This window comes from Schistocerca gregaria, chromosome 1 (genome assembly GCF_023897955.1).
Source record: "Schistocerca gregaria isolate iqSchGreg1 chromosome 1, iqSchGreg1.2, whole genome shotgun sequence".
NCBI lineage: Eukaryota > Metazoa > Arthropoda > Insecta > Orthoptera > Acrididae > Schistocerca > Schistocerca gregaria.
The window spans coordinates 1,106,922,029-1,106,942,044 of NC_064920.1; the positions used below are offsets into that span (position 1 = coordinate 1,106,922,029).

The 20,016-nt window shown below is 40.6% G+C and overlaps 1 protein-coding gene across 1 annotated transcript in view; it reads right to left on the bottom strand.

The window, feature by feature from the left end:
* Positions 1-7,924: 7,924 nt before the first annotated feature.
* The window catches only part of LOC126283129 (RNA-binding motif protein, X-linked 2-like), a 44,513-nt gene continuing 32,421 nt past the window's right edge, over positions 7,925-20,016 (bottom strand). Inside the window, exons 4-5 of the mRNA XM_049982248.1 lie at positions 14,127-14,295; positions 7,925-8,865 (exon numbers count right to left, since the gene is read on the bottom strand). Coding sequence (XP_049838205.1) covers positions 8,246-8,865; positions 14,127-14,295 — 789 coding nt within the window. The 3' untranslated portion in view covers positions 7,925-8,245. The remainder of the gene's footprint in view (positions 8,866-14,126; positions 14,296-20,016) is intronic.

The following is a 20,016-nucleotide window of genomic DNA, read 5'->3' on the forward strand; positions in this document are numbered from 1 at the left end:
GCCTAACCACCTGTGGTCGTCGCATCTGCAGTGATGAGCAGTCCCTCTTTTAATATACCGAGAGTCTCACTGAAGCCTTCACTGACTGTAATTATCCTCCCATCCTTGTACAAAAACAAATCTCCCATGCCTTATCTTTCCAGTCTCCCTCCACCTCTTAAAGTCCCACAGTCCGGCCACAGAGGAGCATTCCCATTGTAACTCAGTACCATCCCGGGACTGGAGCAACTGAATTACATTCTCCACCAGGGTTTCGATTACCTCTCGTCGTGTCCTGAAATGAGAAATATCCCACCCACTATTCTTCCCACCCCTCCTACCGTGGTATTTCGCTGTCCACCGAACCTACACAATACACTCATCCATCCTTACACAACCCCTGCCCCCAATCCCTTACCTCATGGCTCATACCCCTGTAATAGACCTAGATGCAAGACCTGTCCCATACACCCTCCTACCACCACCTACTCCAGTCCAGTCACTAACATTACCTATCACATCAAAGGCAGGGCTACCTGTGAAACCAGTCGTGTTATCTACAAGCTAAGCTGCACTGTGCTGCGTGTTATGTAGGCATGACAACCAACAAGCTGTCTGTCTGCATGAACGGCCACCCTGTAGCTGAGCCGCTGCCAAACATGATACCCCTCATTTCAATGACTGCTTCAGAGCCTGTGCCATATGGATCCTTCCCACCAACACCAGCTTTTCTGAATTGCGCAGGTGGGAACTTTCCCTGCAATACATCCTATGTTCCTGTAACCCTCCTGGCCTCAACCTTCGTTAGTCACTGTCCTCACCCATCCAGCCCCCTCCCTGTTTCTATTCCAGCACTACACAGCCGTCATTTCACCGCCACACCCAGTCTTTTAATGTCTTTTATTTTTATTTCTCTCCTTTCCACTGCTTACCCCCTCCGCACCTTTTCTCCTACCCTCTGTCTAAACTGCAACAGTTCACTGTCCACCACTCCCACCAACTATCCCTCCCCACCCCAGCCTCCTCCTTACCCCCACCCAGTCGCCATTCCCGTCATGCACTGGTGCTGCTGCTCGCACTGTAGTTTCAGCTCTCTGAGACAGCAGATGTGTGTGCAAGTTGCTCTTGCATATGTGTGTGTGTGTGTGTGTGTGTGTGTGTGTGTGTGTGTGTGTGTGTGTCTACTGCTGATAAAGGCCCTAATGGCCAAAAGCTATGATTGTGTGAATCTTTATTGTGCCCATCGTGGCTCAACATCTCTGCTATATGGTGAGTAGCAACTTTCCTTCTCTCGTATTGTTCTTGTTATGTTTGGATTCATGAGAGTGTTATTTCCATTGTTGTTCAGTAGTTTATGAATAAAGCCATATTTGTATTGCTTGGATCGGTTTTGTGTATTACTTTGTTACTACAGGGAGGAGTAAATGAAATAAAATTTAACAATATTATGAAAAGGAAAGGTGCCACTCATCATTAGCGGAGATGCTGAGTGGTAGATAGGCACAACAAAAGACTGTCACAAATATACCTTCGGCCAACAAGGCCTTTGTCGAAAATAGGTGACACATACACACACACACACACACACACACACACACACCACACTCCCACAAACGCAACTCTCACACACCACCACAGTTGAAGCTTGTTGTGCCTATCTGCAACTCAGCATCTCCACTGTATGGTGAGTGCCAACTTTCCTTTTCATAATATTTTTACATTCCATCCTGGACTTTCCAGTTTTTGAAATGAAATTTGATTGGTTGAGAGAGGGCAGATGCAATCAGGATGTGCTTAGGGCAGTGTTGCAAGATCCCCTGTTGTGGTGATCAAATGTATTCCACCTGAACCTTGATGAGTATGCCTTCCATCATGTTCCTACTGTCATCTCAGAATGTCCCGCAAATCTGTATATGACACAATTTGACCAGATGGCCAAATTAAGATCCATAAAGAGGCACCTTTCAAATTCTGTCAGGTGCTGATACCGCTGTGTCACATTAGTATGTGGCATTCTTGAATGATCACTCAACATCTGACACTAAAAATGAACAACACTAGTGCACTCTGATGGCCGTTCTGCTTGTCCCATGAATTGCAGCTCCAATCATTTACAAACCCTCCAATGGTCAGTATGTTTCAAAGTTACAGGGACATACAACCATGACTTCTGGGTGTTTCACTTTTTTGTCAGGCAGTCCATTTCACAGCATGTTACAAAGTGGTACGAAACGGTAGAGAAATATAAAATCTGTAGTAAGGAAGACAGAGTGACAGGATTCTGGGAAAGTGTGGCGTACTTGTAAAGAAAATCATACACATGATGCAAGTGTGATCAGTCCTACAAACGAGATAGAGCATTTGGAATTCTCATCAAGCAGCCATGCCATCACACAAACTTAGAGATGAGCTGCAGGATTACAGCCCATATAGAAGTGTATTAGAGAACCTTGTCGTGTCCTGTCAATGACAAGGTTATTAAAAGTAGAGCAAAATCTCGAACTGTGGAATGGAGTTTGTGTCCTTTTTATAGAAACATTTCCGACTACAGTGATATAGGGAAACAAGGAGAAACCTAAATCTGGGTAGCTGGATTTGGATTTGAAGCATCTTCTTGAATGCAAGTCCAGTTTCTTACCATTGTACTATCTCATTTGCTCTCTTGGGATGGAATCTATGGGGGGGGGGGGGGGGGGGGGGGGTGAGGGTGGTCAACAATGTTTTCAGCAATTTAGAGAATCAGTTTTCATGAAAGCCCACACTACAATTCTGTTGCACCTTACATAGCAGTCAGGAGAATATAACAAAATGGATTAGGACCCACACTGAGGCATACAGTCATTCCTCATTCCATACATGGGAGGAATAGGGCAGAAAACCGCTCCAGTAATACTGTTAAAAGCTACTGTGTGTATCCGCAGTAAAGTGCCAACCTATGGATCCAAATTTCTCTGTTTCGAACCCCAGGCATTGTAGGATTTTTATCTGTCATGTAACTTCTTGTGTTAGATCATAGTCACAATGGCTGAAAATGGGAAAGACCTAGAGTAAACATGACACTGGATGGGAAGCAGCTAGAAACAGTGGCGAGTTTGTAGTACCTGAAGAGTATAATAAAGTAAAATGAAAGAAATAACCAAGAGACAAGTGAATGAGCAATGCAAGCTTATTGGGCCATGAGAAGATTGAATCGGAACAATGAAGTCCCACAGAAAAGAAGATGACTAGCACATTGACTACCCAGCAAACAAACTAAGCAAGTTGGTATTTGCAATCCAAATATTATCAACTGCAACTGACATGGACAGATGAAAAGTAGCATATACAAGTTACTTAGAATCCATTATTAGGCTTGGTATTTGTTTTTTGGAGTAACTCGACAAATGTAGTGCAGATCCTAAAAATACAGAAAAAATGTCATTCAAAATATTTGCACTGTAAATCACAAAGAACCATGTCCCCCATTATTGAGAAAACTTAAAATATTAACTGGCTCTGAGCAGTATGCGACTTAACGTCTGAGGTCATCAGTCGCCTAGAACTTAGAGCTAATTAAACCTAACTAACCTAAGGACATGACACACATCCATGGCCGAGGTAGGATTCGAACCTGCGAACGGAGCGGTCACGCAGTTCCAGACTGAAGCGCCAGAACCACACGGCCACACCGGCCTGCAAAATATTAACTCCTCCATCCCTATATAAGAGGTTTTTTTTTATCTTTTTGTACATTAGACATGAATTATTTGAGGGAAACCATTTTATGCTCACCAGCCTACGCCTCTAGCTTTATGCCCAAGGATCTCAATATATGAGAATGAAACTTTATAATAAATTAAAAGGGAACAACTTAACACGGGATGAATTCATGAAGGATGAAACAGAAATCTGAGCTGGATACATTGTTACATATCCCAAGAAATATCATTATTGTGTTATTCATTTTAGTGCTACTATTTATTAGTGTAAAAATAACTGTAACTATGTTATAAATTTTTGACATGTCTCCTGTACACAGACAAAATGGATTGCAAATGTACATCACAAGATGAATAAACCATAATTTACATTTCCAGATAAAGGCATCTATTAGGTTGTAGATAGGACCAATTTCTCGCAGACATTGTTATGGTCAGATGAAAAGGTTATGAGATGTCATAACTATTAGGGACTGACAACAGAACCATCTTCTCCTTTATGTTTGCAACTTGGAATTGAGAGATTTGGAAATGATACGATATTCATACTTACTTAACAATGTAGGAAAGGACAGATTGCTACATACCCTAAAGGTGACACACTGAGTTGCAGACAGAGCCAATTAAAAGACACTTACACATATGCTTTAGGCCACAGCCTTAATCAGAAAAAGAAAGAGAAACACACACCATGCACACATGACTGCCGTCTCCAGCACCTCGGACCTGAAATGCATCATATTGGTTTGAGCTGCCAGAGTTGGCAGTCATGTGTGCTTGAGATGTGCCTGCTTCTGTGAGTGAAAGGCGTGTGTTACTCTTTCTTTTTCTGATAAAGGCTGTGGCGAAAAGTTTATGTGTAAGTGTCTTTTAATTTTGCTGGCTGCTACTTGACATATCTTCTTTACGGTAAGTAGTAATCTGTCTTTTCCTGCATTGTTGATATTCCAACCTGGAGTTTCCACTGTTTGCTTCATACTTATTTTATATCCTTATGATACATGTCTGGACCATGGGTTCCTTATCAAAACTAAGTACATGAAGTCCCCTTGACAACCCTTAGAAGGCCATTGTGGGAAATGTGAAACACCCTGTATACCAATTCTGCTGGGTGATGCAGAAACCCCAGATTATGGAGAAAAGAGCAAAAAATTGAGGTGTGAGCAAGTGAGATGAAGATTTCAAGAAGTCCAGATAGGTGTAACAAATACACTACTGGCCATTAAAACTGCTATACCAAGAAGAAATGCAGATGATAGACAGGTTTCATTGGACAAATATTGTTGTAACGGCGACCGGAATGGTCATGAGGTAGTAGTGACGGAAACGCGGCAGGACCTGCGGAACAGCCCGTGAACAACAACACAACAGGAGAGGACGGACACGACCAATGGAGGACCTTACAACACAACAAGAACAGACAACAGAGCAACAAACCAGACAAGACAACCACGTCTACTGGAATAGAAACACAAAGTCAATATGCTGTCTGAGACGATATGTCCTGAAACGCAACGCGATGTTAGACTGCTGGCTGAGCGCGAGGCAGGCGATTAAGTATGCTATTGGGGGGTGACGCTATTGGCCACTGGGACCACATGTTTCACTGTGGCGCCCTCACACTAAAAGCGGGCCAGGAGGAACGCGCCGCCACGGCTTACGGTGCGATGGTGCAGAGACCTCTATGGGTCTTGTCCATGATGTCCGGCGTGGATTCAAATTCCACGGTGTGCGGGTACCAGAAATATATTATACTATAACTGACATGTGATTACATTTTCACGCAATTTGGGTGCATAGATCCTGAGAAATCAGTACCCAGAACAACCACCTCTGGCCGTAATAACGGCCTTTATACGACTGGGTATTGAGTCAAACGGAGCTTGGATGGTGTGTACAGGTACAGCTGCCGATGCAGCTTCAACACGATACCACAGTTCATCAAGAGTAGTGACTGGCGTATTGTGAGGAGCCACCATTGACCAGATGTTTTCAATTGGTGAGAGATCTGGAGAATGTGCTGGCCAGGGCAGCAGTTGAACATTTTCTGTATCCAGAAAGGCCTGTACAGGACCTCCAACATGTGGTCGTGCATTATCCTGCTGAAATGTAGGGTTTCGCAGGGATCGAATGAAGGGTAGAGCCATGGGTTGTAACACATCTGAAATGTAACGTCCATTGTTCAAAGTGCTGTCGATGCAAACAAGAGGTGACCGAGACGTGTAACCAATGGCACCCCATACCATCACGCCGGGTGATATGCCAGTATGGCGATGATGAATATACGCTTCCACTGTACGTTCACCGCAATGTCGCCAAACACAGATGTGACCATCATGATGCTCTAAACAGAACCTCGATTCGTCTGAAAAAATGACGTTTTGCCATTCGTGCACCCAGTTTCGTCGTTGAGAAAACCATCGCAGGCGCTCCTGTCTGTGATGCAGCGTCAGGGGTAACCGCAGCCATGGTCTCCAAGCTGATAGCCCATGCTGCTGCAAACATCGTCTAACTGTTCGTGCAGATGGTTGTTGTCTTGCAAACGTCCCCATCTGTGGACTCAGGGATCGAGACGTGGCTGCACGATCCGTTACAGCCATGCGGATAAGATGCCTGTCATCTCGACTGCTAGTGATACGAGGCCATTGGGATCCAGCACGGCGTTCTGTATTACCCTCCTGAACCCACCGATTTCATAAACCACAATTGCGATAGGCTACAATCCGACCTTTATCAAAGTCGGAAACGTGATGGTACACATTTCTCCTCCTTTCACGAGGCATCGCAACAATGTTTCACCAGGCAACAACGGTCAACTTCTATTTGTGTATAAGAAATCGGTTGGAAACTTTCCTCATGTCAGTACGTTGTAGGTGTCACCACCAGTGCCAACCTTGTGTGAATGCCCTGAAAAGCTAATCATTTGCATATCACAGCATCTTCTTCCTGTCGGTTAAATTTCGCATCTGTAGCACGTCATCTTTGTGATGTAACAATTTTAATGGCCAGTAGTATATGCAGAAGATGAGAAATGAAAATGTCGTGGAGAAAACACATGAGGAATCCGTACAAGGGAAGATTTAGTGGAAAAGATTAATATTCTAGGGGCATTTGAAGAAAATAGAGAAGCTGAGGCTGCCTAGGGGTATGCACAAGATGTAGGTAGGGGGTAGGAGACCAAAGAGGTGGCTAAAAGAAGTGGGAAGAAGCACATGACAAAGACAGTAATGACACAGAGGTGGTGGAAATGATGGAGAGGCCTGTATTGCAGGCAAACCCACTAGTGGTGGGAAACTGTACAAGCTGAATAGCGACTTATTCTTTCACCCCTGGCACTGTTTGTCAGTGTGAAAAATGTCAAGTTGCACTGCAGTTCACAGTTCATGTTAAACTGTAGGACCCCTATAACTGGCCAAGTAAACCAATCAGAAGTTTGGAAAAAGGCAACATATATTGCCTCCAATATGAGCATGCCTAGTAAAGCAGACTGGTGTTCAAACTGACTTTCACGTTAATGACAGCTTTCCTTTTATATTATCCTCCACCACACCCTGTACAGTGGCTTGCAGGATACATGTGAACACACATTTTATGGGCTTCATAAGCATGACACATGGTTTGTTAAAGAAATATCTATTTGAGATACGTAAAATATAACATTTTTTATCAAACTGTTTATGGTTTAGTGAAAATCACTTTGGTATTTATACAATTATTCTAAATGCGGAGACTAGTATGACATAAAAATAAAAGTTTCTAACCCTACAACATTTGCACCTAATGAATCAGTAAAAGCAGACAACTTTGTACCTGATGTAGACATTATAAAAGTCTTAAATATTGCTTCATCAAAAGGAAATGAACTGGTGATCACTAAACTATGTCACTTTTCCTCAAACTGTCACAGTTACGGAAATTACTTCCCACAAAGCTACAGAATATTTTGATTTGTGACAAGTTAATGGGCTCAGCCTTGTTTCAGAGTCTGCAGCTGGATTCAATTGAAGGTACAGAATGTGAATAACCCAACAAAGATTGCAGCAGATTGTGAACTCAACACTTCAATCTCATTTTTCAAAAGATGAGTCACTATTATTGTAGTAACTTGGTAACAGATACAAACAGTACATCACAACACACAAAGCTATCTGTGGGCAGTATCTTGACTGAAATGTCTCAGATAAACAATTACCTTCATTTTATCATCTTCAAGGCACCTATTAATGTGATGCGGTCTTAACAGGTACTGTACTTAATGATCTTTAATGCAATTTAGTATGAACATATCAGTTGTGCCATTATGTACAATGGCAGTAAATTACTTTCAGTAACAGTGATTGATAAAAGAGTACACAAATTAAATTTAAATGGGTTGGCTTTACTTTGCGTAAAAGTATGAAAAGTAACAAAAAGTACAACATATATGCTATTACATCAAATTTTCCATACTGCTCTAATAAACCACAATAGCAGTCTCTCACTTTTCACACCACCTCTCTAACAGTAACTGTACCATTCAGTGTCCAATTTTCTGGCAGCAAGAAAGTGACTAACTAACAGAACTTTCTTTAGTTTCTGCGGCCATCTCGGTCCCTACTCCAGCTGCCAGATGTTCCGCCCTCTCTGTTGTACCTTCTTTCTTTGCTCCTTTCCCAGTCACGCTCTCTTTCTCTACCCCTCTCTCTTTCCCTGTCTCTGTCCCGTTCTCTGTCTCTAGGCTGCTCACTGTGTTTTGTAACTCCTCGCTCTTCAGTGTTCTTTCTGCCACCTTCACTGTCCCCAGCGTCCTTCTTCTTAGAAACACTGCCACGATCTACACGTTCTGTGGAAACTTCCCCAGAATGAGCATCCTTTGGCCGAGCTGTACCAACATCAGCCGCTTCCTCATTCATCTTTGCTGCCCGCTTCACAGTACTTAGAGCACGTTCGAGAGCCCTAATTTTTTCCTCCAACTGCTGTCGTTTGGTTTTAGCAGGTACATTTTCTGCATCACTTGCACTGCTGCTCTCTGACTTTGCTGTCTTCTTTTTCCGAGACTTCTTTGTTTTACTGCTTGCTCGCGTTTCATCTTCAGAGTCACTTGCTGAGGTTGAACCTTCCTCTGAGCTGGAACTAGTGTTCTGCACCTTAGCCTTCTTTCGTTTTTTCTTCTTCTTCTTTTTCTTCTGCTTCATCTTTTCCTTTTTCTCTGTAATTAATAATTGTCAGTTAATCCACAGGTATAGTTTTCTACAGCCTCTAAAGGTATTTTCAGTAAGATGTGACATCTCCTTAAAATGAAAAATTAACACTTTGATATTTGATAATATATAGTAATATTGTCATTACTTCATTATAGATTTGAATTCATAATCAATGAACATGTGACAGCACAAAAAGTGGTGGGTACAGCACTGCTCATAAAAGTAAAGGGTGATATGTACTTGTGTGATTAACTGAGGGAGTTGTTATGACTTACTGACACTCAGCTCACAGCACCCACAATCTAAAAACACACAAGGAAATCTACTCCCTACCATTCCTAGGATTTCAGATGCAGAAAAGTTGCTTGAAGTCGACAAAGTGAGTCACGTGAGGAGCGACAATAAGAAATGCCTGAATACTGCAACAGTTAGTACAGTGACTTCAACATTCAGTTGTGTAGCCGACAGAATGATAACAAACATCAGCAACTAATTTTTTGTTTTGTTTTAGTGCATCAATTTGTTTAATCTACAGAAAATTAACAGAATGAACAGTTCATGATTCTAAATAATAGTTTTTTTGCCCCTCAAAAGACACAGCATATGGTTTCTATACACTTAAAACTACATCCAATGGCCTTCCACCTCAATGCCCATCTGCAACCTGCAAGAAATAGAGTCTGAAAGATAAATGACGAATTTCTCACTTCCTCCCAGGCCGCTACGGCAACACTGCGAAAGTTGTCATTGAATTTCATTGCATGGTCAACTCTGTCTCCATCCTATGTTTTTAATGGGGTAGAGGCATGGCACACTAGGAGACCAATCGAGAAGAGAGATCACATTTTCTATTTTGCAACCACCTATGCATCATAACTGATATGTATAGCAGACAGTTCCTGCTGGAAACATGTTAACTCCTCATGATACAGTTGTCTCATTGTTGATATCCTAACAGTACCCATAAAAGAAGTATATTGAACAACATTAAGTCAGACATCTATCCTGTGAATACATCCGGCCCCAAATTGACATGGGACATGCGCACCACAAGATTACTCACAGATACATTTGGGTTCAAAACGGACGCCACCCAGCCTACACACTGGACCATCATTCACCGTGGGAAAAACTGATCCCTTTGAAATTATTACATTCTGACAGTCATGATAAATACATTCCTCATCAAAGCTGATTGGTAGAGTCAATGATCATCACACAACTTCCCTTTGATGGCAGCACATTTAGCTTTGTAGTCCAATTTCCAAAAAGTAGTTGCAAACCATGTCAACCAACCAACCAAAAAATTGGCATGATGTGCTTACAAGTTCATCATCTTGGACTGGTAGTGTTACATACCAACATCCAAATCCCACAAGCCTACTGATTCTCCGTTATCATCATGTCATTTTCTCCATGGTTCTGCAGTGCACTTTGGAATGTCATAATGTGCCCCAGCCTCCAATGCCGCCAAATACACTTCCTCCACAATAGCAATGACACAGTCACTAATAGCCTATTGATGATGACACATGGCTTATGAATAAAGCCGGTGGACTCAAATTGTGTGCTGTCACTGGCTAACACAGAATGAATAATGTGATGAAATACGTAACTCAACATGTTCTTTTGTCAGTCAAAGCAGCAGAATACTGCCACCACATATGAGGGTATTGTCTAAAGTGAAGAATGACATTCTCCTACAAGGGTGTCTGTCAGTTTAAACTTCTTAAATGTGTGCACACATGGTTTAGGCCATTAGACATTACTTCTAGAAAAAAATTGAGGTCAACAGTCATCATGTTTGAGTGCTTTACTATGTTCAACAGCAGAGGTAGGTTGTGCAGTGATTAGAGCAATAATTTACTGACTAGAAAATTGAGAGTTCAAATCCCCTCATTTACATTATGCTTTTTATTTTTCACTTAGCTAATGTAAAGGTTTTCAATGAAACTGAAGATTAGTTATACTTTTGTTATAATTACAGCATTAAATAATAAATATAGTAAGGAAAGTTCTGGCAGGACGTAAATAATTTATGAGAAAAGAGACCACTCATCTAACAGCAGAAGTACTGAGTTGTTGACAGGCACACACAAAACTGAGTGAAAACTTATTAGCTTTCAGAAGGTCATTTGATGGGCTACAGTGGACTCTCTCTCTCTCTCTCTCTCTCTCTCTCTCTCTCTCTCTCTCTCTCTCTCTCTCTCTCTCTCTCCCCCCCCCTCCCTCCCTCTCTCCCTCCCCCCCCCCCCTTGACACACTATAAATTGTGTGTCTAGCAGGCACAATGTAAGAGCACAGATATATATGTGTGTGTGGGGGTGGGGGGGGGGGGGGGGGCAGACGTGTAGGTGCACCATGCACTCTAGCCCATCCAAGGGTTTCTTTCGAAAGCTAGCAAGTTTTCACTCTCTTTTGTGTGTGCCTGTCAATGACTCAATGCTTCTACTCTTTGATGTAGGTTAGAAGCAGTAGCTGCATGAACGTGAATGTGAGAGCACCTAACAACATCACCAGCCTACACTGAAGAAGCCCAAAGCCCTCAGTGAAAATGCAATTCTGACAATGGTTCTGACTGAATTCAAACAAATTAACTGTTAACGAAATATCAGAATGAAGCTATATTCTTTGTAAAAACCTGAATTTAATGGTTTCATATTGGACATCCCAATTTAATGCCTGATGTTATCCAAAGTATATTGTAATGTTTGTAGACAATATACACAAAAGGCATCAAATAATGAAGAGAAACAGAAGTTGCAATGTTACATTTCCTTCTAACAGGAAGCATACAAGGAAAAGAGAAAACCATTTATCACCATAATCAAGGCAATACTCCCACCAAGTAAGACGTTAACAACAACCATATTAAATATCCATTAATTAATCCATATCTCGCCCAACTAACACTACAGTGTTTTGCAAAATTTATGGGAGAATATAACAACACAGGTAAGAATAAAACAATATGCAGTTTGCAGGTTCGGGAAGAGAATGCCTGAACAAAAATATACAACAACATGAGTTACAAATTATCTATTTTTTGGAAAATTAAGGTTAATAAACTATAAGAGTTACTTGTTAGTGGTCCCATCAGTCTCTTAATGCACACTGAAATTGATAGGTCATTAGGTGTAGCTCTCCTTGGCAGATTTCAGTTATATGACCATAATAAAACCACAGTATTTGTGCTGCTCCTGGTGTGTGGCCTGAATGATTTTGATATGATTTACCCTTCTGCTAGACTTTGATGGATTTAATTTTTTATTAATATTGTAATTTTTTTGCAGATTTCAGGCAATCACGTGCACATGGGCAAACAGTAAATGTCACTGCCAGTTCTATCATAGTCACATTCACAAGTGAGATCAGAAGTGTCACATGCACTGTGTGTGTGTGTGTGTGTGTGTCGAAAATTGCCTGTATATCATCTGAATAGAGGGATGCTTTTCAAGCAGTACTTGTCTCTTATGACAAGGAAAAAAAGACTTTTGCAACTAAACATGGAATTAATCTTCTGTCCCTTTACATAGAAAGCCTACAACTTGACCATTCAGTTACAGTGATGAACAGCACAAATTTCCCTGTTAAGGGTCTATTTAGTGTATTCATAACATATAACAATAATATGAAAAGGATAGTTTGCTACTCACCACATAGAGGAAGCTTTGAGTCATAGACAGGCACAAAGAAAATAATGGTACAAATATATAAACTTTCAGATAAAGTCTTTCCTCAGGAGTATAACTTGGACACTTAGACACAACAAAAACTGAGGCTGGCTGTGACTCTCTCTGAAATGAGCAGCGATCTGCTGGGGCAGATGATGGGTGGTAAGGAGGTGGCATAGAGTGGGGGATGGGAGAGGTGGGAGGTGAGGGTGGGGCAAGATGCTAGTACTGCCTATGGGGAGAAACCAGAAGCCACAGGCCAATCCTGTTGGCTGGCATGTTCACCTACTGGGCAGCCCAGCTGTCTCCTGGCAACAGTCTGTCGGTGGTCGTTCAAGCGGACATACAGCTTGTTAGTAGTCATTCCCATGTTGAATGTGGCACAATGGTTGTAGCTAAGTTCGTACAACACATGCCTGCTTTCATAGCTGGCCCTGACTTTTGTGTGTTAGGAGATGCCAGTGTCAGAATTGGAGTAGATGGTAATGGCAAGACACGTCGCACAAGCCTTGATCTGGGTCTATTGCAGGGATATGAGCTATGAGGCAAGGCATTGGGAGTAGAAGTGTGGTAGGCCAGCACGATAATAATCAACAGGTTTGGTGGGTGGCAGAATACCAATGTGAGATGGGTGGGACGGGCAGGATGTTAGATATTGAAACCCTGGCAGAAAATGACTGAGTTGCTCCAGTCCTGGGTGTTACTGAGTCACAAGAGCAGTGTGCCTTTGTTGTCAGACTATGGGGAGGGTGAGAGTGGTGAGGGAAGGCATGGGAGATCTGTTTCTGGACAGGGTTGGGAAGGAAATTTCAGTCTGTGAAGATGTCAGTGAAACCACTACTGGTATGCTTGGAGAGGGACTGCTCATCACTACAGATGAAATAACCATGGCAACTAGGCTGTATGGAAGGAACTTCTTGGTGTAGAATGGGCAGCACCTCTTGAAGTAGAGGTGTTGGTGGTTAGTAGGTTTGATGTGGACAGAGGTGCTGAAGTGGAGGTTGACATCGAGGAACGTGGCTTGTTGGGCTGAGGAGGATCAGGTTAAGTAAATGGGTGAAAAGGTGTTGAGGCTCTGGAGGAATGTGGACAGGGTTTTTTATTTGTAGAAAATCTTTTGTGTCTTCTTGGAATAGGTCTAGAATACAGAAACAACAATTTTTGCTAATATTTAAAGCAATCATTTATCATTCTCAACATAATCTAGAAAAGAACTATTGCATATCATTTGTGCCATTACTGCACTGGACTTTGAGTCTGGCTGTGATTTTTCTCCCATCTTTTTTGTGCTGTCAAGTGTACAATGTATGTTCTAATGGAACTGTGAAATCCCATTAAAGGAGAATCACAAGGTAGGACAACAAGAAAAATGGAGTGGTGTCAATGGACAAGGAAAAGTTAGTTGGGGTGTGTGCGCTTCACACGTGAAATAATAGTGTAAGTGGGATTGGGAAGGGGGGAGGGCAATCAGTATGAAGAAACTGATTTATATAAAGGCAAGTGCAAAAGTAAAAAAATTTATGCTAGTATTCTGGTGGTACATACATTGCATACAGTAAAATCTTGTGGTACTAAGACATCATGGGACACACCTTTTTTTGGATTTTTAGTTTCCTGCCCAGATTCCTTGTCTGATTCTGATGTAAGTTTTGGTGCACAACCTTCAGAATAAAGTTTTCTTGTCTCTGTATCAAGTTTTTCAGAATCTTTAGGTGGTTTGTAGTCTGCAACATGATCCACTCTAATCGTGCGGCCAAGTATCTAAAAACAAAACAAACATAACCAACTACGGAACAAATTCCAAATGACTGGACCAAAGAAAACATGAGGTAGTTGATTCTAAACTTAAGTCTTTCAAAAACAATAATTTCCTGTCCTAGAGATTTTGGTAAAGGTTAGGCTTGATAGGAAGGATAAATGACTGTAAGTATGAGTGAAGAAAGAGACACTGAAAAGAACAAAGTTTAAATGATGGTAGTGTAATTCACAAAAGCTAATACAAAAATATGTAATCATCTGTTAAGTTTAGTAATATAAAACTGTTATAGGAGGAAAACAGTAGGCCAGAAACCAAAGACCTCCTCCCAAGGACTAGCACATGAAAGAATAAATTGTACTTTCATCCAAGACCTTTGGAATCTACGAGTCAGGCAAAAAAACATTTTTCGTGAAATTTGTTACCATTTTGTTTACATCACCTCTGAAAATGATGATAGTAAGAAAATATCTCTGTGCTAAATTGTCTGTAATATCTGTTTTTCTTGTTTTGACAACTGGTTTCACAATATGTATTTTAATCTGTATGAAAATTTTGCACAATTAAAAGATAGGTTATGCAGATGATCATTACTTTAAGTATCAATGCTACCAGATGTTCATTTTGCAGACATATTTTGTAGTATAGAACACACTGAATGCATTTATATAGTGGCCAGAACACTGTAATTACTTTTTAGCTGTACAGTCATTGAATGAAGTAGTACCAGGAGACACAGTCCAGTCGTATTACCTGGCTACTTAGTCTATAAGACTTACAAAGTTCCAAGAAGCATTTGTACATTGTCTGTGAAGAGCAAGGTCTGTTGCATAGAGTAACAGAAGGCAGAGTAGTGAACATAAAACAGTGACACTTCTCACAGCCACCAGGATCTCAATACACAGATGGACTGCACGTGGTGAACTTGCTGTAGTTGGGATCTTGGGTTTTCCCTGAAGCAATAGAGTTACTGGAGTGGAATATACAGCAAGATATGTGGGGGAGGAGTGCCACATATGCATGCTGATGGCAGGCTGGTGGTGAAGGCAGCAGTAGTAGTAAATGTCACTTTCTCTGCTGAACACCATCATATGCACTACACCACTCCACTATGACGGCCATCCAGCCTGGATGCCTACTGTACATTCTCGCACTGACTGTAACATCAAGCAAGAACCCTAGAGTTCTTTGCAGACACTGATGAGAGCAGCCGCTGGCCATGTAGAATTTTAGTATTACTCTAGCTGTTCATCTGCATCTTTCATTAAGCACACAAGAACAAAGTGATAACCATTTCTGATGAACTTTCCATAATAAGTTTGGTTCATTATTAAATGTCCGAACTCAACACTCTAATTGTGGTAACCTTTCAAGGGTGAATATTTTAAATAAGGTCTTGGTGATTGCCTCTCCAGTATTTTTAAACTTCATCTTGTGGACAAACAGAAAATTGGATAATAAGTAAATGATTATTAAATATATCACCTGTCAGAAACAGGCAAATGGGCTGGCGTAGTCTACATGAAAGTATTTCCAAAGCTGCGTGAGTGTGAAAACTGACTGGAAAGCCAATGATTTTCAGAATAAAACTGCTCAGGAACTAGACTTTTTTCCCTGTTGCTATTATTCACTATTAACACTAGTAGTACTTATACTAGTTCTTAGTTATCATTAATATTCCAAATGGCCTTAGACATATCCAAATGATGTTTCAATTCATCTTTCCTCTTCTCCTACTATTTATAATATTATACATGCCATTATTGAAGTCACTATGATATTAAGAATTACTGTATATGTAAAATTTGGTCCAGTGTATGAGAGGCCTTGAAGGCTCTAATTTGATCAACTTCAGTAAATAATGATTGTACATGGCACTGAAAGAATCAATATAACACGAAGTCATTTTGAATCTTTTTCGGGCATTCTTTGAGGATGAACCAAAGACACAGAACATCACAGTGAGGCAACACCATGACCAGAGTGAATCACACTGAACTATCCTCCACCTAGTTTTCAGAAGTTGAAAGAAAGGGGGATGTAACATGATGCTGCGTAAGGAATTTACAACATTGCAACTGTTAACATTCAGCAGCTGTAACCAAAAACAATATTATTTCTGAGTATATACATCATCTCTTGATGGTGTTTCACAAGTAAAAGATATAGTCTGTAAACTTTAGTTCAGGAACCACCTTCATGCGTTTTAGCACAGTAAACTTTCAAAGAATGACAGAGGTTTCAGAGATGAACATTTTACAGAAAGATTATGTTAATTTCAGTGGTACGTACCATTCATTTCACACTCAAAACAGAAACTGTGTAGCGATGAGCAAGGAAACACCACCCCATAAAACAAACATATTATGATTTAAGCCACCTCAACAGTTGGAAAAGCAATGGCAGTTGAATATACAATGAAGTTCTTGGTTGGTATTAAGTGTATTAAAATAACAGCCAAAATACTATCTTGTTTTTTCCATGAATCAGATTGCTCTGATTAAATATAGAGCCTAATTCTGAAAAGTTACGATGGATGCACATAATATGCATCAAAATATTTGGAGATTTGCCCATTATCTATGATACATTTTCTGAATTTACCTTGAAGTTTTAATTTTTATGGCAAAAAGTGCATGGAGTATGGCAAAGTGTGGTTAAATAAGGGGTGCACGTAAAAATTAGACTAATCTACAGGTTAATCAAGCACCACAATCAAGATTTTGGGGAGAGGGGCAAGGGATTCAATATCACACTTTAGCCACATGCCTACCCATCCACATTTCAAATTCAAAGATTCAGTAACAGATTAATTCACAATTTGCACATTTTACTTTATTTGTATGATTATCTGAAGTTATAATTTAAAATATACATAAGGAACTACCTGTTGTAGGTCCAAACACTGGAAAACAACTATCCATGGACACAATATTATGGAAAGGATAATTACTACTGACGATATAGCAGAGCTGCTGAGCCACAGATAGACAAAACGAAAATACTGTCACATGATAAGCTTTCCACCAACAGGCCTTTGTCAAAAATAAACAACAGATACACACTCACTCAAATGCAACTCTGCGACTCAGCATCTGCGCTATAAGCTGAGTAGCAACTATCCTTACATAATATTGTTACATTCCATCCCCGATTTTCCGTTATACATTTATATAAGCACACCAAGATTGCTTCACAGAGTAATTTGCGCTTTACACTTTGCATATAATGGGCTCCTAGTATAACTTGAAGTTATAATTTTAAACATTCATCTATCTGTTCACAGGAGATGACAGACCTTCCTGTCTGATATCCATATTTTGTAATGTTAAAGAGAGCAACAAAAACAATTGCTGGAGTAATGTTTACTGAAACTGTCAAAAATGGAATTATACAAACAAAAAAAGGCACTTTATTATCTTATCATCCTGAGATTTCAGAAACATCACAAAGTATGATGCAAGTATAACTGCTTCTCTATTGTCACAAAATTCTAGGACTATCATATGGCTTAAGGTATTTGCCATTATACCTTGAAAGTCTCTTTGGGTTTGCTGCCGGATCCTAAAATCAACTTGACTCGATATTTCGGCGATCAAACTGTTCGCCATCTTCAGGAAATGCTGCTTCTGCTGATGAGTCCCGCTGAGAACTGACGCAACAGTTGGATCGCTGAAATATCGAGTCAAGTTGATTTTAGGATCCGGCAGCAAACCCAAAGAGACTTTCAAGACTTATTACTCCGTGAAAGCCTACGTAATCACATTTGCCATTACAGTTAGAGAACACACACACAAAATTATTTACACCAATCTTTAATCTTTTTTTGAGATACATGCATGCATTTATACTCTGTGCATATGGCAGGCACTATTACAAAAAGAAACTCGATGACTCTTTAGCATAGAAAACATTGCACAGAGTCTCTCACTTTCAAAACAACTCCAGAATGACTTCCCAAGTGAGACACCTGAAACAGTACACTGTGCTACCACAGGGAGCACTGAGTAACTTGCCACAGTCTCTCTATGTATTCTCTGTCTCTTTGGATGTACACTACCAAGTTAATTAGCAGTCACTGTAATGATCTGCACTCTGATTGGAAACAGTTTTACAAATATAAAATTTCTGAAGTACTGCTTGTTGGCTTTGTCTCACGATCTTTAACAGAGGTTCATTAAACAATTTTGCTGATGAAAGATATGTCCCCGTAAACCCTCTGACCTCAACCCTTGCCCTTTCCAGCTCACATTCCACTTTCATATATATGCTTACCCCAAATCACCTGCATAGTCCTTTCCCCTTCTCTGCTTCTCTTTTATTCCTCTTTCTCCCTCCTCCAGAACAGCTTCCCAATGCTGCACCTACTAGCCCACCATTCTGTCCTCGCCACATCCCTGCACACACCCACAGGCCTTTCCCCCCTCCACTATCCTCCACAGCCACAATCATTATTCATGGCATTGACTTCTCATGACTGACATTAAAAAGTTGTAAATGACATTGCAGTTGCCTTTGACTGTAAAATCTATTAACTGTACTGTTGCAATATCTTCCATATACATGTTAGATGATTTTTCCATTTTGCCGTTACTACAGCACAGTTACACTACTTGATAACGACCATGTAAGCTGAAATTGCAAAACTGCAACTAAATAACTTTTACAGTCAAAGGTGACTATGATGATACTTAAAAAATGCTATACACTGCAGTCGAGCTTCAGTGTGCACCGATGAGACTGCCCATATGTTTGTGTATGTTTTTTTCTAAATCTGATGAAGAACTTTGTCTGACAGCTTAGTCTATTGTTAAATGTGCCTGTGTGCTGCTCAATGTCCTTCTGTGTGGTGAGCAGCAATCTACTGTAATTCATATTGTTGAATACTTGATAATATGAATAGTAGTGAAAAAGTATCAAAATAAAAATACAGACATGACAGTAAATAATTTAGGAGCAAAGCGAACCACTCAGTGAATAGCAGAAGTGTTAAGTCACTGACAGGCATACACAAAAAATAGAAACAAAACTTCCTAGCTTTCAGAATAAAGCCTTTATCAAACTAGAGTATAATCACATGAATGTGACAGTGCGCGCGCACATGCGTTGCCCGAGCGCGCGCGCGCGCGCGCGCACACACACACACACACACACACACACACACACTGTGTGTCCAGCAACCACAATGTAGGTATTACTGGTGAGAAAAAAGAGAAAGAAAATAGCTAGCTTTCAGAATAAAGCCTTCATCAAGATAAGAGTATAATCACATGAGCGTGCACGCACACGCACGCACACACACACACACACACACACACACACACACACACACACACACACACACACACACAGTGATTATACTCTACCTTGATAAAGGCTTTATTCCAAAATCTTTCTTTCTCTTTTTTCTCACTGGTGTGTGTGTGTGTGTGTGTGTGTGTGTGTGTGTGTGTGTACACTAGCTTAATAAAAGATTTATTCTAAAACCTAGCAACTTTTCTTTCTGATTGGTGCGTGTCTATTGACGATTCAATGCTCCTGCTACTTGGTAAGTGGTCTCTTTCACTCCTAAATTATTTGCATTTTACAAGAACTCTCCTACTACAGACACGACAGTAACATGTGTATAAGCATCCTTGAAGTATCCAAAAGGTGGTGCTCGTGGGTGCAGGAGAAAGCAGAAGAATGTTACGTACAGTATGACAAGGTAAAAAATGGGACATAAT